General features: G+C 43.3%; 1 protein-coding gene across 3 annotated transcripts in view; it reads right to left on the bottom strand.

Annotated features, from left to right (window-relative positions):
- The window catches only part of CCDC86 (coiled-coil domain containing 86), a 165,925-nt gene that overhangs the window by 105,107 nt on the left and 40,212 nt on the right, over nucleotides 1-20,606 (bottom strand). For all 3 annotated transcript variants that reach the window (XM_044084051.1, XM_044084049.1, XM_044084050.1), the window contains exon 2: nucleotides 11,940-12,062. In XM_044084051.1, the coding sequence (XP_043939986.1) occupies nucleotides 11,940-11,971 (32 nt within the window). In that variant the 5' untranslated portion in view covers nucleotides 11,972-12,062. The remainder of the gene's footprint in view (nucleotides 1-11,939; nucleotides 12,063-20,606) is intronic.

Below are 20,606 nucleotides of genomic sequence, written 5' to 3'. Positions count from 1 at the left end.
AGAATCTGAGTGCTGGCTGAGCAATGTAGATTGATGAAACAGCAAATTACATCTAAGGAAATGGAGAAACATGCATTATGGAAGCAGAGGAGGTGTGCGAGCAGAATCTGATCTACCTGTTGCCACATATCCCATAAAATCACTGCATTTTTTGTGTAAAAAGCAATGCACATGGGGACAGAGCTAAAGCAGAATGTACTCTACATGTATAGCCTGCAAGGTTCGTCCACATTTATCCCAACAAAATGCAATGCCACTGAAATGTCAAGTGAAAAGACTGCTTATTTACTTTCTTTTATTCATGGAGTCAACCACAGAATACAAACGTTCAGTCATCCTTGCAATTATACCAAATTGTCTACATTTATGCAAATTCTGCAGTGAAGAAGATACTCAGCAAAGAGAACTTAAATGAAATAAATTAAGACTGGTATTAGGCCAACTTGGGTAAATTCACAAGACTACTCTCAAGCTTCTTAGAATGCAAGTTAAAGGTCTTTTACAGATAGGACCTGTAACACACAAATCCTTTTAGCTGAAAGGTAATCGCTACAAGAGCAGATCTTCAGGCATATGAACTTTTTAAGACTGCTCCATCCATTTTCCCAGGAGAAAAAAAGATAGCTTCTCGAAAATAAATGTCCCATAAATGGACTTTTTCTGACTGAACAAACAGAAAGAAGGTATTTTTAAGGAAGGGCTTACACATCTTAATGGAAGGCAAAGGCATGAAGTCCTGGTCAGTGTGAAAATAAAGATGGCAGCTAGATGCATTTTAACAGAACAGCAGTCAAGACCAGCACAAAGACACTAAGCCCTGCAAAAAGTACAGCTGCGTGTAAGATTACTTGCCAACTTATATTTGAGGAGAGGCCATTAAGACAATAAATTACATTATTTGTGTTCTATACATTTTATTTGTGCCTGGACTGCACATGAGCTGTGTCTCCATAGAGCTCTAGTGAGACACACAAGACATCTGTACAAAGCCAGTAGTGTGGGGAAGCTTCTGTTCTTTGAGACAGTCTTGCCCACTGGGAAATGTGGCAGTGGCAAGCTTTAAGTAGCAAACAAACAACAAACCCAATAAAAGATAACTATTTCAGACTGCCAAGGAGCTGGAGTTTCTCAACTTTACAAGTGATTTCTCCATGAAGAGTTAATTGTTATATTAAGTACTCACACACATAACTGTACTATCTTACTGTTACAGCGACCACCCCCAAAAAAATGGTGATATTTTGGTAGCTTCCCAAGCAATGACATTATACCCTGGGAAGAATGCCAGTCTGAAAAACTAAAATGCAGTCTTAATAAACCCTGCCCTACCAAATGAAGGTGCATTCAACTTTACTGTTTTGGGAAGGTGTGCACTGCAGACCATGCATCAGCTTCTAAAATGTAAAGTGCAGAAATATTTCTAAAATATTCCACTGATGCCAATACCCCAGTGGAATTTAGAGCCTTTAAAGATTTGCTATAGTTGTCATGACAGAAGGGACATTGCTATGCTCTAGATGACTGTAGTTCAATTAGTAGTTCAGACACTAGAGGAGTCCGGCAGGGGAGGGTGGAAATGAGGTTCCAAAATCAATTGGCTCATCCTAGGGAGAGGGACTGGTGGTCTGGTTAGCTGCCTACCGTCTACACATACAGGATTGCCAGAGATGATGATTAACCGTAAACCTGTGATGTGGGCTTGGTGCTTCCAAGCTGGTAATGGTAGCTCACACTGCATGTGTGTAGGAATAAACATGCAGGTGCCATCATGATGTGTGCGCCCAAGTCAGCCACCAGTCAACTGTAACTGCAGCATAGTTAGCAATGCGCAGGCTGTCCAAATTAATGAGAGTCTCTGGTTAAGCCCCAACAGGTCATAAGTGGCAATGGTGTAGGCTTTGGCAGGGACAAGATCAATGGTGAACTCTGGCCTCCCCTGCAGATCCCTTGGACTTCCACTCTGGATGGCCTATGAGGGGATGAGGCAGCAGAAGTATGACAGTCATCAAAATGCAGCAGCACCGAACAACCATCATACCTGTCAGGGTGATGGTTCCCCACCAGATGGCTTTCACCCACATCACTGACCATGCTGGCAACAAAAGACAGCAAATGAGCACAAACACTCATAGCAGTGAAGCAAAACATGTCCAAGAAATCTATTTCAACTCCACTACATTTGCAGGCTCAAATGGAGGCAGTGTCAGTTTTACCAACATAAGTCAGTGAAAAAACCTCTTTAAAAAGACTTCCTTAGAGAGGGCTGTAATACATTCTGAGGAAAATCTGGTTAACAAGCAGATGCATGGACTTTGCTGGGATGAGTACTTTAAGCTGAAATCAAATACATAGCTTAAGCTGAAATCAAATACATAGCCCAAACTGTCCAACAGTCTTGATGTAGAAAATACAAAGGGTCCAAAACTTGCACCACAGTCCAAAAATCATTTCTACTTTTAAATCTGTGCAGAATTTAGGCTGTGGTGCAGAGACAACCCCCACCAGTTTCATTGCTAATGTGATGCTGATGCAAAAATAAATACGTAAATAAAAAGCTTCTGCAACTCAGTAAATCAAGGTGGTACAATCCAATTTTCAGCTGTGACGTACTGATTTACAGAAGCAACACACTCCTCTCAGCTACATCACTTACAGCTGTGCATTCCACAATTTCAGGTGGGGGTTTTTTTGCACGTAGCATTACTTTTATTTTGACGGCTCCTCCAATCGCATTGCCTGGTGTGACCCTCAATGGACGATATGATTGGAGGAAGTTAGGATAATCATGATTCAGACAGCTTGAGCCAAGGAGACTGACTAGTTCTACTAAGCAAGTGGTGCTAGTCTGTATTTACAGGGGAGAAAAATACTGTTATCAGTTATTAAACTGATTATGGAGCTGCATATGTGCAGGCAGTCTCTCTAAGGGCATTCACTGTCACCACAGCATTCAGGTCCCCAATGACCATGTCAGTTTTAAAGGGAATGGCATCACTTATGTGATATGTGCATGGGTGCTTGTGTTTTCTAAAGGACACAATACTACACTTTTAGCACTTGCCTTATAGTCATGGTCTTGGCAAAATAGGTTTGTATACGTTAGGCCCTCTTGGAGGATCCAAGAGACTTCCAGAGAGTTAATAACTCAGTTTGCAATTCTACACAAACGTGGTCAACCCCAGACCTTTAACATCTGTTTTAACCTAGAAGAAACAAACAGCAAATAGAAGCAGCCTTAGTACCAATCCCTGGGAGATCTCACTAGTACACTTTAAAAAAGAAGTGCTCTCAATCCTGAGTGACTGGGTTTTGCCAGTGGGCCAGTTTAGTATCCAGAGAGCCAATAATGCCAGAATGTGGAAAGTACAGTTTTGTACCTACCATAAATGTAGATGTCCGATAGATATGCAACTGCAGTCATAACATATGGGTTGTCCTGCCTCAGGCAGCCCTCGGTCGGCCGAATTCCAAAGTCTGGGTCCGGCGTCGGCTGGTGTCGCCTCCTCTCCGACGTCACAACGTCTGGAGTATAAAGGCATCGGCCAACGCCATCTTCTTCAGTGTTTCTTGCCCCAGATGTCAGGTGCCCTTCTTAGGAAGGCTAAATTTGGTAAATGGATAAAAAATAATTCCAAACATGCACAACAGTAATAAACAGATACACCATAGGAGATACCCCCAGCTGAAGGGAAAAGGGGTAGGGACCCAAAAAGAAGGATACAGAGGGGTAGGAGGGTGGGAAAATCCGACTGCAGTTGCATATCTATCGGACATCTACATTTATGGTAGGTACAAAACTGTACTATGTCCTTCAAGAATGCAACTGCAGTCATAACATATGGGTTGAATACCATAGCCAAGCTGGGGGTGGATGGAACTATGATAAGGATGGTGTAGCTAAAATCCCCTGTAGGACTGCCGAAGCAAAGCCTGCTCGGGATCTGGAGTATAAGGGCAGGTGGTAGTGCTTGGTAAATGTATGCACGGAGCTCCATGTAGCAGCCTCTTGTCCTTTGTTGCCACTCCTCTTAGGAAAGCTGTGGAAGTGGCTATAGCTCTGGTGGAGTGTGGCCTAATATTGGCTGGCACACCTTTTCCATGAAAAGAATAGCAAAATCTGATGCAATGTCCAATCCATTTTGAAATAGTTTGTTTGGAGATTGCTTTTCCTTGTACTCCAGCAGCATTGGCTACAAACAGCTGGTCAGACTTTCTGGTGGCCTTAGTTCTGTCCAAGTAGTAGCGTAATTGTCTGTGTATGTCCAAAGTATGCAGAAGTTTTTCCCCCCTATTTTGAGGATTGGGGAAGAATGTAGGTAGATGAATAGCTTGATTTAGAGACACCCTGGAAATAACTTTTGGCATGAATGTAGGATTGGTTCTTAGAGAGACTCTGTCTTGATGAAAAATGAGGAAGGGGGGCACTGCCATGAGTGCCTGTATTTCCGAAACTCTTCTTGCAGAAGTGACTGCCAGTAAGAAGGCCGTCTTCCATGATAGAAATTGCATTTCTGAGGTTGCTGCTGGCTCAAATGGAGGAAGAGAGTTAGTTTTTCCAACACGTAGTTGAGGTCCCAATGCAGGTACTGGCTGTTTTCTGGGAGGTTTGATATTCTTTATCCCTCTTAGAAACTGTCTTAGCAGAGGATGCGAAAACACTGGAGGGTCACAGTTGTATTTTGCTGAGATTGCCGAGGCATGGATCTTTATTGATGAGTATGAGAGTCCAGTATGAAATAGTTCTGCCAAGTATTCTAATATCTGAGGTATACTCAGTAATGCTGTGTCCTGACCCCTTTTGGCATTCCAGATGCTGAATCTCTTCCACTTGGCTGAATAGGTTTTCCTGGTGGAAGGTCTGCGTGCTTCCAGCAAGATCTCTTGAACAGATTTGGAAAGAGAGTTAGGTGTTGAAGTCATGTTAGCCTCCAGGCTGTCAGATGCAATGTTTTCAGGTCTTGATGTACAGTCCTGTAATTGTGTTGCGTTAGGAGCAGGGGCCATAGGGTCAGAGGCCATGGTGTGGTCCGAGTTATGGTCAATAGCAATGGGTACCAGTGTTGCATGGGCCAGTCTGGAGCTATCAAGATGCCTGTTGGTTGTTCTGCTTTGATTTTCAGTATCACCTTGGTCAGCAGAGGCAGGGGAGGGAATGCATACATTTTTAGAGAATTCCAGCTGAAGGAGAGAGCATCCGTTTTCCAAGCTAGAGGGTGGTGAGTCCTTGTGCAGAACTTTTCCAGGTGATGATTTAAGTGGGAAGCAAAGAGATCTATGTCCGGTCTTCCCCATGTCCTTGTCAGTTGAGAGAAAATGTGAGGGTGCAGCATCCATTCGTGTGGATCCATGAAATTTCTGCTCAGATTGTCCGCCAGTACATTGTCCTTACCTGGTACAAACTGGGATTGTAAGTGTATCTTCAGGCTCAGGGATTTTTCCCAGAGAAGCATTGTTAGTCTGCAGAGGGGATAAGAATGAGTGCCTCCCTGCTTGTTTATGTGCCACATGACAGTGGTGTTGTCTGTCCTTATTAGCAAATGTCCTTGTTGTAGTGATTTTTCGAAAATCTCGATGGCATGTATCACTGCCAACATCTCCTTTTGGTTTATGTGCAGATGTCTTTCCTTTGGCGTCCATAGACCTTGAATGCATCTGCCCTCCATGTGAGCCCCCCATCCATGGTCCGAGGCGTCTGCTGTAATCATTTGGCCTGCTTGAGGTCAGTTGAAAGACATGCCTTTGTTTAGTTGACTGGCTTGAGACCACCATAGAAATTCCTTCTGTAGACATGGAATAAGTGGAATTATGTCCTCTAGGCTGTTGCTGTGTTGAGACCATAAGTTTTTTAAATACCATTGCAGCTTTCTCATATGAAGTCTTGCCAAAGATATCAGAAGGATGCAAGATGCCATGAAACCCAGGGCCTGCAGGATTTTCCTTGCAGTCAGCTGGGAAAACTCTGCTAGGCCTTTGAAGTACTCTGGTAAATGCTGCTGTTTTTCCTCTGTGAGGTAGGCCATTTGGGTTTCCATGTCCTGTTTGGCTCCTAGGAATGTAATCTGTTGGGATGGTAGTAATTTTGACTTCTGAATGTTGACTGTGTATCCCAAGGCCTGCAGTAGATGCATGACATAGTCCAAATTCCCTTTTAAGGTTTGTTTGTTGTCTGCTTGTATGAGGCAGTCGTCCAAGTAGGGGTATATTTGAATCCCCTGCTGTCTGCAGTGTGCCACTATTGATGCCAGGCATTTCGTGAACACTCTGGGCGCAGTAGATAAGCCAAACGGCAATGCTGAGAATTGATAATGCTCTGTCCCTGCAAGAAATCTGAGGTATCTTCTGCAGCTTTGTCTGATAGGGACATGCAGGTATGCCTCCTTGAGGTCCAGAGTGACCAGCCAAGACCCCTTGCCCAGCATGGGAAGAAGTTGCTGCAACGTCAGCATTTTGAACTTTGACACAATGAGGAAAGTGTTTAAATTTGACAAGTCCAGTATGGGTCTCCATTTGTTTTCTTTTCTTGGAACAAGGAACAGTCTTGAATAAAATCCCTGGCCTTGCTCCTGAGGAGGAACCCTTTGTATTGCTTTTATTTTTAATAGCTTGGAAACTTGAGTGAGTGCCTCTGCCCTTTGATGAAGTGGCAGGTTTGGCATGCCTTGTTTTATTGGTAATGTGTGGAAGTGGAATCTGTAACCTTTGTCTACCAAATCCAGAATCCAGTTGTCTTTGGTTAAGATATGCCAGTTTTGTGAGAATAAGGCAAATTTTCCGCCCAAAGGTGCTTCTCTTTGAACCTTTGTAGGCGGTACGAAAGGGAAGTCATTGTGATTGTCCTTGTGGTGCAGCTGAACTGTCTGCGCCACTTCTTTGATTTGGAGGTTGCCAGTGGCGGCCCCTGTAAGATCCTCGGTATTGCCCTCTACCCCGGGCACGTCTGCTTTTTCCCCTTTGAAACTTGTCAGAGTCGGGGAAGGACCAATTCTTTGAGGGCCAGTTTCTGATGAATCTGGGTGGCTGAACCTGAAGGAAATCCTTGACTGTCTGTACTGACTTTGCTTTTTCCTCTATGGATTTCAATACATCTTGTGCAGTAGCACCAAAAAGCTTTTGTTTTTCCAAAGGTGCATCCAGTAACTTTACTTTAACATGGTCAGGCAAAGACTGATCCTTCAACCAAGCATGTCTACGTATCACAGCTCCAGTCATAGCTGCCCTACATGAAGCTTCCAGTGCATCATAACCACACTGCAGAAAATGGTTATTAACCTGCTGAGTGTTATGTATATGATCCTGCAGTGCCTTTTTATCAACAGGCTCAGGAGAGGCTAACTTTTTCTGTAAATCATCCAGGAGAAAATCTTGGTACTGAAACATGTGAAAAAGGCAGTTAAGAGACCTCATGGCTAAGGTAGTAGAGGTATATACTTTTTTACCCCATCTCTCCAGGGACCTTGCTTCTCTGTCAGCTGGCAGTGGGTTTTTGGCAGAGGAGGAAGCCACTCCCTTGGGGCCCTGTGAAATAGTTTCTAGATCCACAGAGTGGGCCTTAAAAAGGTGCTTGTGAGTGTCAGGGCCCCTATAATATCTGTCCGGCTTGACAGGAGCAGGAGGAAGAGAATCAGGGTTGGCACTGGAGTCAGAGAAAACATCATCCAAAACATCCATAACTGGAGGGATAGCCAAAGGTCTGTGCTGGGGGAGCTTGAGTAAAGTTCGAAGCCTTTTCCTGGAGTCAGAGAATTCCTGACCCTGACATGAGTATCAGAATGCTCAGAATCCCCAGAGGCTTCATCCGAGGAGAGGTCGTCCGCCTGCTCAATTCTAGGCCTTTTTTCTGCAGGTGGCTGAGAACCCCTGTCCGAATGAGGCCGAGACCCCCTGATAAGGGAAATAAGATCTGCAGCCAGAGACATGATCTGCTTATCAGATGAAGGGGCCTGGGCAGGTTTAGGATGGGCCTTGGCCTGACTGGTGGCCTTAGCACGTGCAAAGGTCTTGATGGACATGGATACAGGAGGCCTAGCAGCCCCACGTGCAGGTGTTACCTTGTCCACAGGAATGGTGTCGGGTAGATCCAGAACTTCGGTTTCCGGAGGAAAATCAACAACCGGCACCGGAGAGATCTCCGAGACCGAAGGTCGTGTTAACGCTGTGTCGGCCTGGAGCGGTAGATTTACCACTTCCGAAGGGACCGGAGCGCTAGCAGAAGGTTTAGGAGTAACATCGGAAGTGGACGCGGGCCGAGGATGTCGGTCCCGGTCCTTGTGTTTTTTAGCAGATTGGGTTGTCGGTTGATCAGACGGCATGATATACGCAAAAGATTCACCGAAGAAGTCCTCGGCGAATTCTACCCGGCGCCTGAGAGTGCGCTTATTAAAGCAGGCACAGGCAGCACAGGCCGAGACGTCGTGGTCTGGGCCCAGGCAAGGAAGGCAGAGAGAATGGAAGTCCTTATGAGGTATTTGTTTACCACAAGACAAACAATTATTAACTTTCTCAATTTGTTCGGACATCGGCTGAGGCAAGAATAAATATTCCCCAACGGGGTACTTAGCTTTTAGACGACTTCGGTACTGAAAACACAGGAGCTGACCGACCAGCACTTGCGAACTGCTTCTGCTTCGGGCACCGCGCGGCAAGAAAGACTGAAGATGATGGCGTCGGCCGATGCCTTTACACTCCAGCCGTTGTGACGTCTGAGAGGAGGCGACACCAGCAGACGCCGGACCCAGACTTTGGAATTCGGCTGACCGAGGGCTGCCTGAGGCAGGACAACCCATATGTTATGACTGCAGTTGCATTCTTGAAGGACATCAGTATTAAATAGCCTTTGTCAGGTCAAGGTAAAAGGTGTGCATCTATTCCCCTCCACCCCATCTGATGCCTTCGAGATTATTTCAAAGATGTCTTAAGTTTAGTACGCAAGATCTTCCATTTAGATTTACATACCCAAAACAGGTTTGGTCCAGGCAATACACGCTGCTAATAAGTGGTCCATTACTTTACAATTAAGGGTAGTAAAGCTTATTGGTCTGCAGTTGCCAGGATCAGTTTAGGGTCCATTCCTGAAACAGAAGATGATTATACCTTTCCGTAACACCTCCAGCACAAAGTCAGTTTCAAGGTTGAAGCTGAGTAAATTCAGAAGCGAGATGGTTAGACTAGGCTTTCTGCGGACAAGAAAGTAGCCAGACACATTAAATCTATAGGCCTGGACAGTGCCCCAAGGACCTAACACAAGGTGATCTGATGGATGGGTGCAGACAATGGAATGCAGGGAAATTTGTGGGGCAGACAGTAAAGCCTGAGCTAAATGCATCTGCTAGCAGGTTTTCCATGTCCTCAGCAGCTGAGTAGGTGTTACTAATATGAAGCAGTTAAGTACAGTGTTGGGTACTGATCTTAATGATTCTAACATAGTTGAAACAGGCTTTACGGCTGTCCTTTACCAAAAGTGGCAATTTTCATTTCATCCTGATCTTTGCAGAATTTAAAATTTGCTCCCAAGTTATTTTTTAACCTCATATTCACTTGTGGAATACAAATGTATTTGGTTTATTGCCAGAACAATCTTTTGATGTGTAATTTATAGTTTGTTTATATTGGGGAACATCACTTGAGTTTATTCCTAAACTTGACACTGTTTGTGATCAACAGGTATGAACACCACTATGCATGCATTAAGATGTGAACATATACCATCTGTAAATGCAGCAGTGTTTGCTGTTGGGTCCTCAAAGCACAGTATTTAAACTGTATCAGGTCATCTGCTAGCTGTAGTAAAAATCTCTGGAGACCACAAGGTTTGTGGACACGGATTTGCCCCTTGTGCTAAATATTACTGAACAGTGGTTAGATCTGGCTAGTGAGGGGTCTATGAATATTCCCCATTCTGTGAGCTATGACAATCTCACAGATGGTACATACAAATTCTGGAGGTGCAGGAGGTATTGCAGGAGGTCAAGTTCTCTTGCAAAAAAAAAAAAGTTTAATTGTGAAGAGCGATGTTCAATATTCCCTCTTCTACTGCATTGTCAGCTTTACCGCTGAAGTTGACAAAGCAAGTCTCAAGACTTCAATAAGGTGCAGATACAAATATTATATTAAGATTATTTCTGTAAAAGGTCAGCAACTGATGACTTCTCTTGAATACAAGGGGTTAACTTGTTCCATAGTCTTGGTAGATGCTTTGCAATGTAGCTTACAGATTATTTTCCTAATACTGGTATTTGTTTTTTTTTTTTTTTTTTTTTTTGTACAGGATTCTCCACCTGGTTAGCGTCCGAGTAGCTGGCTCTAAGCAAATAATTTCAAAATAAATACATAAAATCAGATCAAACATGGACATTCAGAGTAGGCATAGGTCGACTCTAAGTAACTCCCCCCAAAAAAACAAAGAAGACTGTTCCCAAAGGTTTTATGAAGAGAATTTCCAACTCTATGATTTTTATAGCAAGGTTAAGATAAAATGTAGCACTCGGGTCATCTCCTTGGAGTGATTAAGTACATCATTTAGATTTATATGGTCTATAAAAAAAAAAGTGTCTTGACACTGGAAAATGCATTCTGGTCAACTGTAAACTAAAGCCTATATCTAGAGCTGTCTTTAATGATTTGACCATTTCATAACCATAACTCATATCCATTTTTCCAAGTCTTACCCAGCCTACAGTTACTCACAGTAAAGGCAAAATTACTGTACTGCAGCAGCTGTGTATATTTGAGACCACCTTGTTGAATGGGTAGCACGAACGCTTAAATACTAATAAACTGCTTACGTGGCCTATCCACAACCTGTTTTCTTCTCATATCTAAGGACAGTACAAACAGAAGTGGCTGCATTATGGGACTACACTGGTAGCTCTCTCTGGGATAGACTGCTAACCCTCAATGTTCCATGGCATGTTGTGTCCTACTCCTTGTACTACGTACTGAAATACAGGAGGACAGACAGTTTCTAATTTGTCAATTATTTCCTTGTGCAAGACTGCCAAAAGCATTAAAAATGGTGTAGTTAAGTAGCATGGAATGTGTGTACCTCATCAAGTACTGGTGTCACCTCTCTAAAGAGAGGTACAAAATTCAAAAGAAGCAAAATGGATAAGCCCACTCAGACTCTCGCCATTATTTCACACAGAACACAAATTAGACAGAACAGTGATTCAGGCAGAAATGTGTGTGGGGAGAAGACTCAAATGAAAAGCATCACTGGTGACAGAGGGATTAAGCACGGACTACAAATCAGACAACATGAGCTCAATTAGTAGCTCAACTGCTTGACAGCTCAGGCTGGGAAGATGTGCTTGCTTACCCTGGGGGAGGGGGTGGATGCTCCTGGTCAGTCTTGCCACCGCTCCTCAACACAATCTTTATTGGAAGGCAGAGACAGTGGATAGGTGGGGGCTGGTGCAGAAACAAAATGGCCATAGCCACCCAATAAAGCGACTGCACTCCTTCATGGTAATTAACAGCGACACCGATGTGAATTGTTAGGAGGACTTAACAGTTGTTCAATTCATCACTCAAGGAGGGAGATTAGGATAATTCATACAAAAATGCTTTCATCACTGGAATGTCTGTGAAACCAAATATCCTGTGTGGATGATGCCACTCTCTAGATGGCTCTTACCCTATGTATCCGAAGGAAGCTTCTCCACCCCCAGGGGAATAAATGGGATGGAGTCTGATTAGAGGAAGATCATTGTACAACATGGCAAGAGGGAAGAAAAACAGTCAATCATGATGCATGCTTTCTAAATATTGTACAGTTAAAGATTAATGATGCAATGTAGCAACAGTCTTAACAACTCTTTACGGACAGGAACACAACACTTCTACATTTATGATCTGCAGTGAAGATTACACTTCATTATTACCACAACTATGTATATCAACCACACACGTGCACAGACATGGCTCCTAAAAAAATGCATTACCTTGTGTTGGCTCTTCTGTATAGACCCTTCATAATGTAGATTTTCTCTGCTCACTCTTCTGTTTTCTTCAAATGGCCCCCCCAAGTGATTTGGGGAACTGTCCACTCTAATACACAATGAATTCTAAAGCAAAGAGAAATAAATTTACATAACACAATAACATTCATAAAGACTGCATCTCTTGTACCACAATTTACCCATATTTCTCTACATCCAACTGTGCTACTCCACACTTTTACCTTCTTTTAATGCAGACAGCATAGTCTTCTAAGAAGTCTGAATATCTGCTCTCACCTTGCACACTGCACTCTTAAGAATAAATAATTCATAGACAATGCAGAAATCAGAAACTTCATGACAATTTAACATTTACTATATCGTGCTTTCCTGAGTGGAGACTGTGTGTGTCATCATGTCAAGTTTCCATCACTATCTTATACAATAATTGACAACATGCAAGGTCTTCACCCAAACTCTCCCCATTTCAATTGCCTGGTTGTATCACTATTAAACACACACATGCACAAGCTACAGTCTAACTTAATTGGGCATAACATACATCATCAACAGCAATGTCGGCATGCAAACTCATACCTCAGTGGCTGAAAGGCTGCCTTTTTTTTTTTTTTTTTTTTTTTTTTACATGTTTCTGGACGATTTGCAGAAACTTATAGGTATGTGAACCTTGCAAAGATATTACATACTAGTGCTTGGGTCTTCAGTTTGGTTCCCAGCTGGGTTGCCATGTCTCCCTCTATACACAACTAGAGGATCATTGGTCTCTCTACTCCCACCACTAAAGATATACTTGAATGTCAAATGGTGAGAAACGGGCTGGTGCATGATTGGCTATATGCCTTTCGCCCATCGACACTGGGATAGGCTCCAACTTTATCCTTGTTTTGACTGTGGGAAACAGGTTATTAGAGAATGAATGAATGAATAAATAAATAAATAAATATACATACAGACACACGTGTGTGTGTGTGTGTGTGTGTGTGTATACGTATACACAAATACACACGTACACAAACACAAACACGTCTACAAGGAAACCAAATGAAAATTAAATAGAAAATAAAATAGTGATATACAGTGACTGGTGCCCAGCAGCAATCTTCTGGGAGACGTACAAGGTGCAGTAGGGTCACCAGCTGCAGGCAACTCCACGGGGTACATGGAGTTTTTCATCTTCAGGTCATTGCTTTTCAGCTAGACACAAAACAAGCTACCAGCACCACCACAGAGCTTGGAAAAAATGCAGCTGGACCTTAGGTAGTTGAAACTAATGGAAGGAAGTGGCATCAGATGTCCTCTTCTCGATGTACCTCTCCACAAGTCTTAGGCTATCCCGGCACAAATGGAAACCTCCTCAGAGGAGAGAATTAAGGAGAGAGGAGTTCATAGGTGTCTACCAGGCTAATGGCCCTGGAGCCTTTACAGGCCTAGCCCATAGGATTCCCCTGGCATTGTGCCACCCAACCTTAGTTCCTAGTATCTCTGTTAGAGACAATGGAGTGGTCTCCGGGGTGAATTTCTATTTCTCATCCACTCATCAAGATTTCTCTTGAAGAGGACTAGCAAGGTGCTCTGCTTGACATATATGGGAAGTCTATTCCATAGCATGAGCAGCCTCTGGGTTATGAACCTGTCCCTCCAGCATGTTCTGTTGATTGAGGTAATGAGGTTGAGGTCTCTGGAGCGTGTGGTGCGGAGGAATTGGGATTTCTTTAGATGTGGCATTTCTAGCAGAGCTGGGTCAGACATGGCTTTGTAATTCAAGCACAGATCACCTCCAAGTAGGCGATATGAGACAGAGAATAGTTGGAGTCGAGTCTGTCCATACAGGACACGTATTTAAGGCCTAGGATCCTCTTTGGGAGGTACTTTTGCGGCCTCTCCCAGTTGTTGCATGTGTCTAGTGAGGTATATGCCAAATGGGGCATTGTACTTGAGGATTGGCCTAATGAGGCAAGAGTAGAGGGAGGCAATGACCTCTTTCTTCATGGATGCAAAACCCTTAGTAACTAGATGTGCCACATAGGACTTTGGACTTTCTGACCACAGTGGCAATGTGGTGGTCAAAAGAGAGGTTGCCGTCAACCTGTGTTCCCAGATCTCTTATAAGTCCTTCTGTGTTCAGAGGACTACCATCAATGTGGTAATTCAAGGGAACCGGGTTTTTCGCAAAGGGGATGAAGAGACATTTTTTGGCATTGAGCTTAAGGCCATGGTTCTGACACCAAGTTGCTTGCCTCATTGAGGCCTTTCTGTAGGATGTCAACATCACTTGAGGAGTTAATTATAGCTCCCAACTTGCAATCATCTGCGAACTTGGTCAGCCAGAGTCCCTTCATGTTGGCCTGGACTTCAGAGAAGTAGATACCAAACAGAGGAGGACCCAGGACCGAACTCTGTGGGACTCCACTCATGACTGGTCGGCAGTCCGGAGTCAGCTACTTTCACACTGTGGGTTCTATCTGTGAGCCAGTTTGCAACCCACCTAGTGATATAGGGGTTGATGCCTAGCTTAAGTTTTTCTATTATTCCTGAGTGAGGAATGGTATCAGTGGTCTTACCCAGATCAAGGTAGGCTGTATGAACCCACCTTACCTTCATCCACAACTCTGGTGACTGACTCAAAGAAGTCAATCAAGTTGAACAGGTATGATCTACCCTTCACAAAACCAAACTGTGTAGGATCCAGAGTTTGGAGAATCCCTATATCCTTGTCTTATTAGGTCCATGATGATGCGTTCCATAGCTTAGCATACCAAACTCGTCAGGCTAATGAAGCGATAGTTCCCCAGGTCTGTAGCCGCTCCTCCTTTGTGCAGAGGGATGACATGACTATAGCAGTGCACCATTTGGTAGGGACAAAGCCTGGGGCAAGGCAGTGATTGAACAGGGCACACAGGTGAGGTGCCAGTTAACTCTGTAGTTCATGTAGAACACAGCCAGAGACACTGTCAGGTCCCATAGAAGCTGTATTCTTGGCCTTGGACAGTGCTGTTTTAACCTGTGCAGCAGCAATACTGGGTGCCTGGCAATCTACTGGTATCGTGATTGGTCCTTTGGGGGGGGGGGGGATAACGTCGGCATGGAATCTGTCCGCCAGTATATTTGCAATATCTGTTGGCTCGTTATAGGAGGTACCAATTGCAGTAGCTCAGAGCAAATCTGGGTATTGCCATGGAGATTCTTTTCATAACTATAGAAGGCCTTTTAGTTGTCTTTACTATCTGCTGCAATTCTGTTTTCATAGCTAGCTTTAGAGGATTTGATGAGGGATCTCACCGTTTCGTTGAGGCTGATAAGGGAGTTTTTCCAGTCTTGGGACTTGATTCCACATCAGTTTCCTCCTCCTGTTATAGAGCTTGTTAATGGCAGGGGACCACCAGATTGGACTTTTTTTTTTTTTTGAGAAGAGCGTCTTGGTGCTATTGGGAATGGCGAGATCTATGAATGTGTGTACATGATCGTACAGTGCACCGATATATGATTTGGCAGTCATGCAACTATTTCTCCATTTGCATGGGTGCCGTGAGGTTAGCTACTTTGGAGAAGTTTTTCATGGTGGTTACCTATGTTGGGGGGAGGGAGGGATGTGGATTTCCAAGGTAATTAGCTTGTGACCGGATCTAACCAGGGAGGAGTTGACTATTGGTGTAGCGCAACAGTCGCCATGTTAGTAATGACCAGGTCAACGATGTTGCTACCTCTAGTGGGGGTAAGAATGAGCTGGTCCAGGGCATTGGGATTGATGAATCCCAGAAAGCATTGCGCAAGTGTATTGGTACAGGAGTAGTTTTCCCAGTTAATGGAGGGGTAGATGAAGTTGCCCAGTATGAGAGTGTTAGGTTGGACCCCAATATTCTCCAGGGTGCTTAGGAATGTGGAGTGTGAATCTTGAGACATGGTTGGGGACCTATAGCAGACTACGACCTGAATCGCTGTCTTACCCAATGTTAGCTACACCTGAAGCATCTCAGATTAGCTATGTTGGGCTACCAGTCTGGAGGTGTGCACATCCTTTATGAATATGGAAACACAACAGTCTTTGGAGCTTCAGTCCATGTTCTGGGGCCAAAAGGTATGGAATAAGTTGCAGCCTGGTAGTGCAGGGGTGCTTTCTGCTGCCTTGAACCAGGTCTCCGTTACAGCACAAAGGTCAATGTTCTCCATTTTAAGGAGTACTTTGAGCAAGTGCATTTTGAGATTTAGACTTCTAGTGTTGAGCAGCTTTGTTTGTAGTGGTTACGGTGGTAATTTGGTCTTTGGAACATGGCCTAAAAAGGCACTATAAGGGTGGGAAGAGCCTTGGCCAGTATCTGGAAGCCCAGGGGTGACAGATGCAGGCCATCTCTGGCAAAGCATCGAGGTCTGTAAATCATGTCATCCCAGGCAGACAGATACTAGATTCCCTTAGAATGACATCAGAAACTTAGCCAACTGTTGATCTCAATCATTTTCTGCTTGTACTGTGGTATCATTCTGGGTGATGGTAGGATGCTGCTCAGGGCTAGGGTCATACCCACCTGGGCTACATAATCCGACATCTCCTCCATGTCTCTTTTCATGTAGTCCAATGAGGTACGTCTCAGGTCATTCACACCCACGTGTACAATGAGAGAGAGTCATATTTGTACCTGTTGTTGAGGGACCAGAGTGCATGCATTATGTGGCGGATCCTGTGACAAGTATCTGACTGTTACTTTCTCCTTATTCAACCCAGTGAGTGGGACATCAGTGTGCCTCACTATCGAGCCACCTATGACTAGTGTGTTGGGCATGCTGTTTTGCCTCAGGGGCTTTGGCTGAGTGGCACACTGTTTAGGAGAGTTGTGTCTCTAGTGATTAGTGTTGTGGTGGTCGAGTGTGTTTCTGCCTTAGAGGTATCTATTGTTTGGCTAGATTTTATTGAGAGCCTCCACGAAGGTGGGTGTGTGGTTTGTGTTTTTATAGGAAGGGAATGCTAGTGTGTGTTCCAGAGGGCTATGTGTTCCATGTGGTGTGGTGCAAGTGTTGACTTTCTCCTCCTGGCCAGCTAGTCCGGTCTTGGCTGGAGAGTGCGTGGCTTCCAATTTGGATATACAAGTGCAACTCACAAGTCTGAGTATTGGGGGGTAAGAGGAGGGTTGTCAGTCTACATGGGCATCCTGAGGAAATGTAGCAACTGCCTCAAGTTCACCAGGTTAATGGGAGAAAGCACAGGGAACTGACCTTTAGACATTGGGCACTAATAAGTACTGGAGCTGTTACCTTGTAGAACGTTTAGTGCGGGTAGCACTTGTGTACTACAATAATTGCTACAAGAAGTCTGGTAAAGTGGTAAACTAACAAGCTAGTAAAAGTGCAGGAGAGGAGAAGATATAAGGGAACAACTGAAGAGCAGACTTTGTCACTGCTCAGAAGCTTACTAACAGTCCTGGATACAGCAAATCTGCACCTGGACTACACTAGTTACAGGAAAGGCAGGAAACAAGCGCAGCTGTGAGCTTTTAAACCAGAAAGTTGAAAGAGATGGAAAGCTACCCAAACGGCCAATAAACTACAATTTCTGGGCGAGAAGCCAGTCCTCTTGTGGTAGATAGGCTACCTAGTGCTTACCACTCCCACTATTAAGCTAGAAAGCTTCCCTCCAACACAGAAAGACTTGGGGGGCTCAGAAGTTTACCAACGGTCCTGGATACAGCAAGTCTGTATCTGGACTAGACCAGTTACAGGAAAGGCAGGAAACAAGCTTAGAATATTTTTTTTTTTTTTTTCCAGAAAACCAGCTAGAACAGCAGTAAATACAATTCAAATTCAGTGCAGGCTAGCACACTTGAGTGTGTAGCAACAGTATGGCAAATACAGTTTAAATAAATGCAATTAAATTAACATATGACTAAAAAGTGCAGAAGGCAGTAAATTCGAAGGCTACTAACAAGCAGTAATAAGTGCAGATTAAGAGCAACTGAACAGATAGCACACAGAACAGCAAATTAAGACAGTTACAGTAAGAACAGCTGAAGTGTGTGTGTGTGTGTGTATATATATATATATATATATATATATATATATATATATATATATATATATATATATATATAACTATATACACACATATATATACATATATATATATCTATATACACATATATATATATCTATATACACATATATATATATATATACATATATACATATATATATCTATATACACACACATATATACACACACACACATTTATATACACACACATTATATATATATATATATATATATATATATATATATATATATATATATACACACACACACACACACACACATTTATATACACACATTATATATATATATATATATATATATATATATATATATACACACACACACACACACACACACACACACACACACACATTTATATATACACACACATATTTATATATCTATATATATATGTTTATTTATTTTTTGTGAGGGAGGGAACAGAGCAGGATTAAGATGCTACAGGGATTGTCCTTCCCAAATGCTCCCTTTGTACACAGTGGATACAGCTGAAGAGATGGGACTAGTAGAAGTGCCTGAAATCAGAATATGATCTCACTGCACTCAGTTGAGTGAGCAAATGAGATGGGCTCAGGAGTATCCAAATACAAAATTTACAAGAGGGGCGGGTAATTTCAAGGCCACCAAGATTAACATCAAAACAAGAACAGGTAGGGAAGGGTGAGGAACTAACTGTACAGACACACAGCCCACAATATTCCATTAAATTAATATTCAGTGAAAAAAAAAATAAAATGCAGTACTATATGAAAAAGTCCAGATAAAAGTATACTTAAATTCGCTTATACATCCAGCTGATTGCAGGTAGATCTTAGCCAGACAAACCTCAGGCAAAAAAGGGAAAAAAACAATATGGCTAGATAAAACAACCATATAAACTGGTTCAGAAAATAAGATAGATGAGGAAAAAGTGTATAATAGCGGGTGGTGCGGTGGTTAGTGTTGCTGCCTCACAGCTAGAGGTTCTCCAGTTCGATTCTCAGTTTAGTGGGGCGGAGGGTGCCTTCTGTGTGGAGTCTGCATGTCCTACCTGCATTCATGTTGGTTTCCCTCCAGGTGCTCCAGTTTCCTCCCACATTCCAAAAGACAATGCATCTGGAGCGTTTCTCCCCAGGCCTCTGCAGAAGCTCTATCCCAGAGTTTCCCAGTAAACAAATGTTAAATAAAATAAATAAAAAAATACATACATACACTGGAAAAATCATCGTCAAGTAACACAGCAAGGTATGCACAAAAGAGAACTCAACCATTGAGGAGAAAATTCCAGCTGGACACTATACACAAAATTTCAGAAAAAGTGCACCCAAGTGGCAACATTTACATGCAATTTGAGAGAGATTATGAAAAAGCGTGAGTAACAAGATATATAAACTGCACAAGTTGACAGTAAGCAATAAGGAGGAGACAGACTAAAAGGAGTAACAGTCAAGAACAGTAAAATCATGCCAATTGAGTATTAGTTCATTCATGGGTGCAAGTTTGTTTGTCTTTTCGGCTTTACCCGGTTAGGGGTTGCCACAACGGAATTCCAGTCCACTAATGATTGGCAGTAGATTTTTTATGGTGCCGAGTTGCCAGCCCGACGCCCAACCTTCAGCGAAGGTAAGCCCATTCACGCATGTCTTTCGCAGGCCACTCGACCTCGGGGAGGACAAACAGACTCCACACAGAAGGCGCTCCAGCCGTGAATCGAACAGGAGAACCTCTTGCTGGGAGGCAACAACACTACCGCTGAACCACCAAATAAAAAAGACAATTAACAAAATGAGAAATCAGGAAAGAACGTAGTAGAAACCCAAGTAAACTTGCCAATATCTTTAGTAGCAACATTTTTCTTAAACAGATGGGAGTTTATCTCCTCTTTGGACACTAATAACATGTTACAGAATTATGTCCTACCATTAAGGAAAAACTGATCCCAAAAGCTACGACAATAACAAGAACAAATGTAGTTTCAGGTCCCAATGGGTTCACTGGTTCATAGGATGATACTAGGCTATTGGCCCGGAGGCCCTTATAAGCCTAACCAATAATTTCTCCCATGTTCACTTGAAGTCAGCACCTGTTTTCCCTGTCTAGCAGGGACACAAGTGGGATCCCAGGGGTGTATTTTCCATTTCCCATCCAGTCGGCCTGGTTCCTCAAAGAGGGCTAGAGAGGTACTCTGCTTGGCATGAAGAGGGAGTCTATTCCACAGATGGGTGACACAAATCTATCCCGCCAACAAGTTTTATTAATGTCACAGACCAAGTTAAGGCTTTGTGTGCAGGTTGCTTGAGTGAAGTTTGTCTTACGGATATACAGCAACTTCATCACAGCTGGGTATGAAATGGCCTTTTATGGCAAACACAGGTCACCTCTGAGTAGTCTGTATGAGACTGAGTACAGGGACAGGGCTTTTAGCCTATCTGTATAAGATAGGTGTTTTGAGACCCTGGGTTTTCCTGGTCAGGAATTTCTGTGGTCTCTCCAACTGCTGCATGTGCTTGGCAAGGTACATGCCAAAGAATGCACTGTACTCCGATAAGGAAGGAGTACAGGGATGTTATGACCTCCTTGTTCCTGGATGAAATACCCTTATTTATGAGGATGGCCATGTAGAAAGCCTT

This window comes from Protopterus annectens, chromosome 9.part0, assembly GCF_019279795.1.
Source record: "Protopterus annectens isolate FY-2018-M chromosome 9.part0, PAN1.0, whole genome shotgun sequence".
NCBI lineage: Eukaryota > Metazoa > Chordata > Ceratodontiformes > Protopteridae > Protopterus > Protopterus annectens.
The sequence above is the reverse complement of the archived record's forward strand: the minus strand, read 5'-3'. Positions and strand labels throughout refer to the sequence as shown.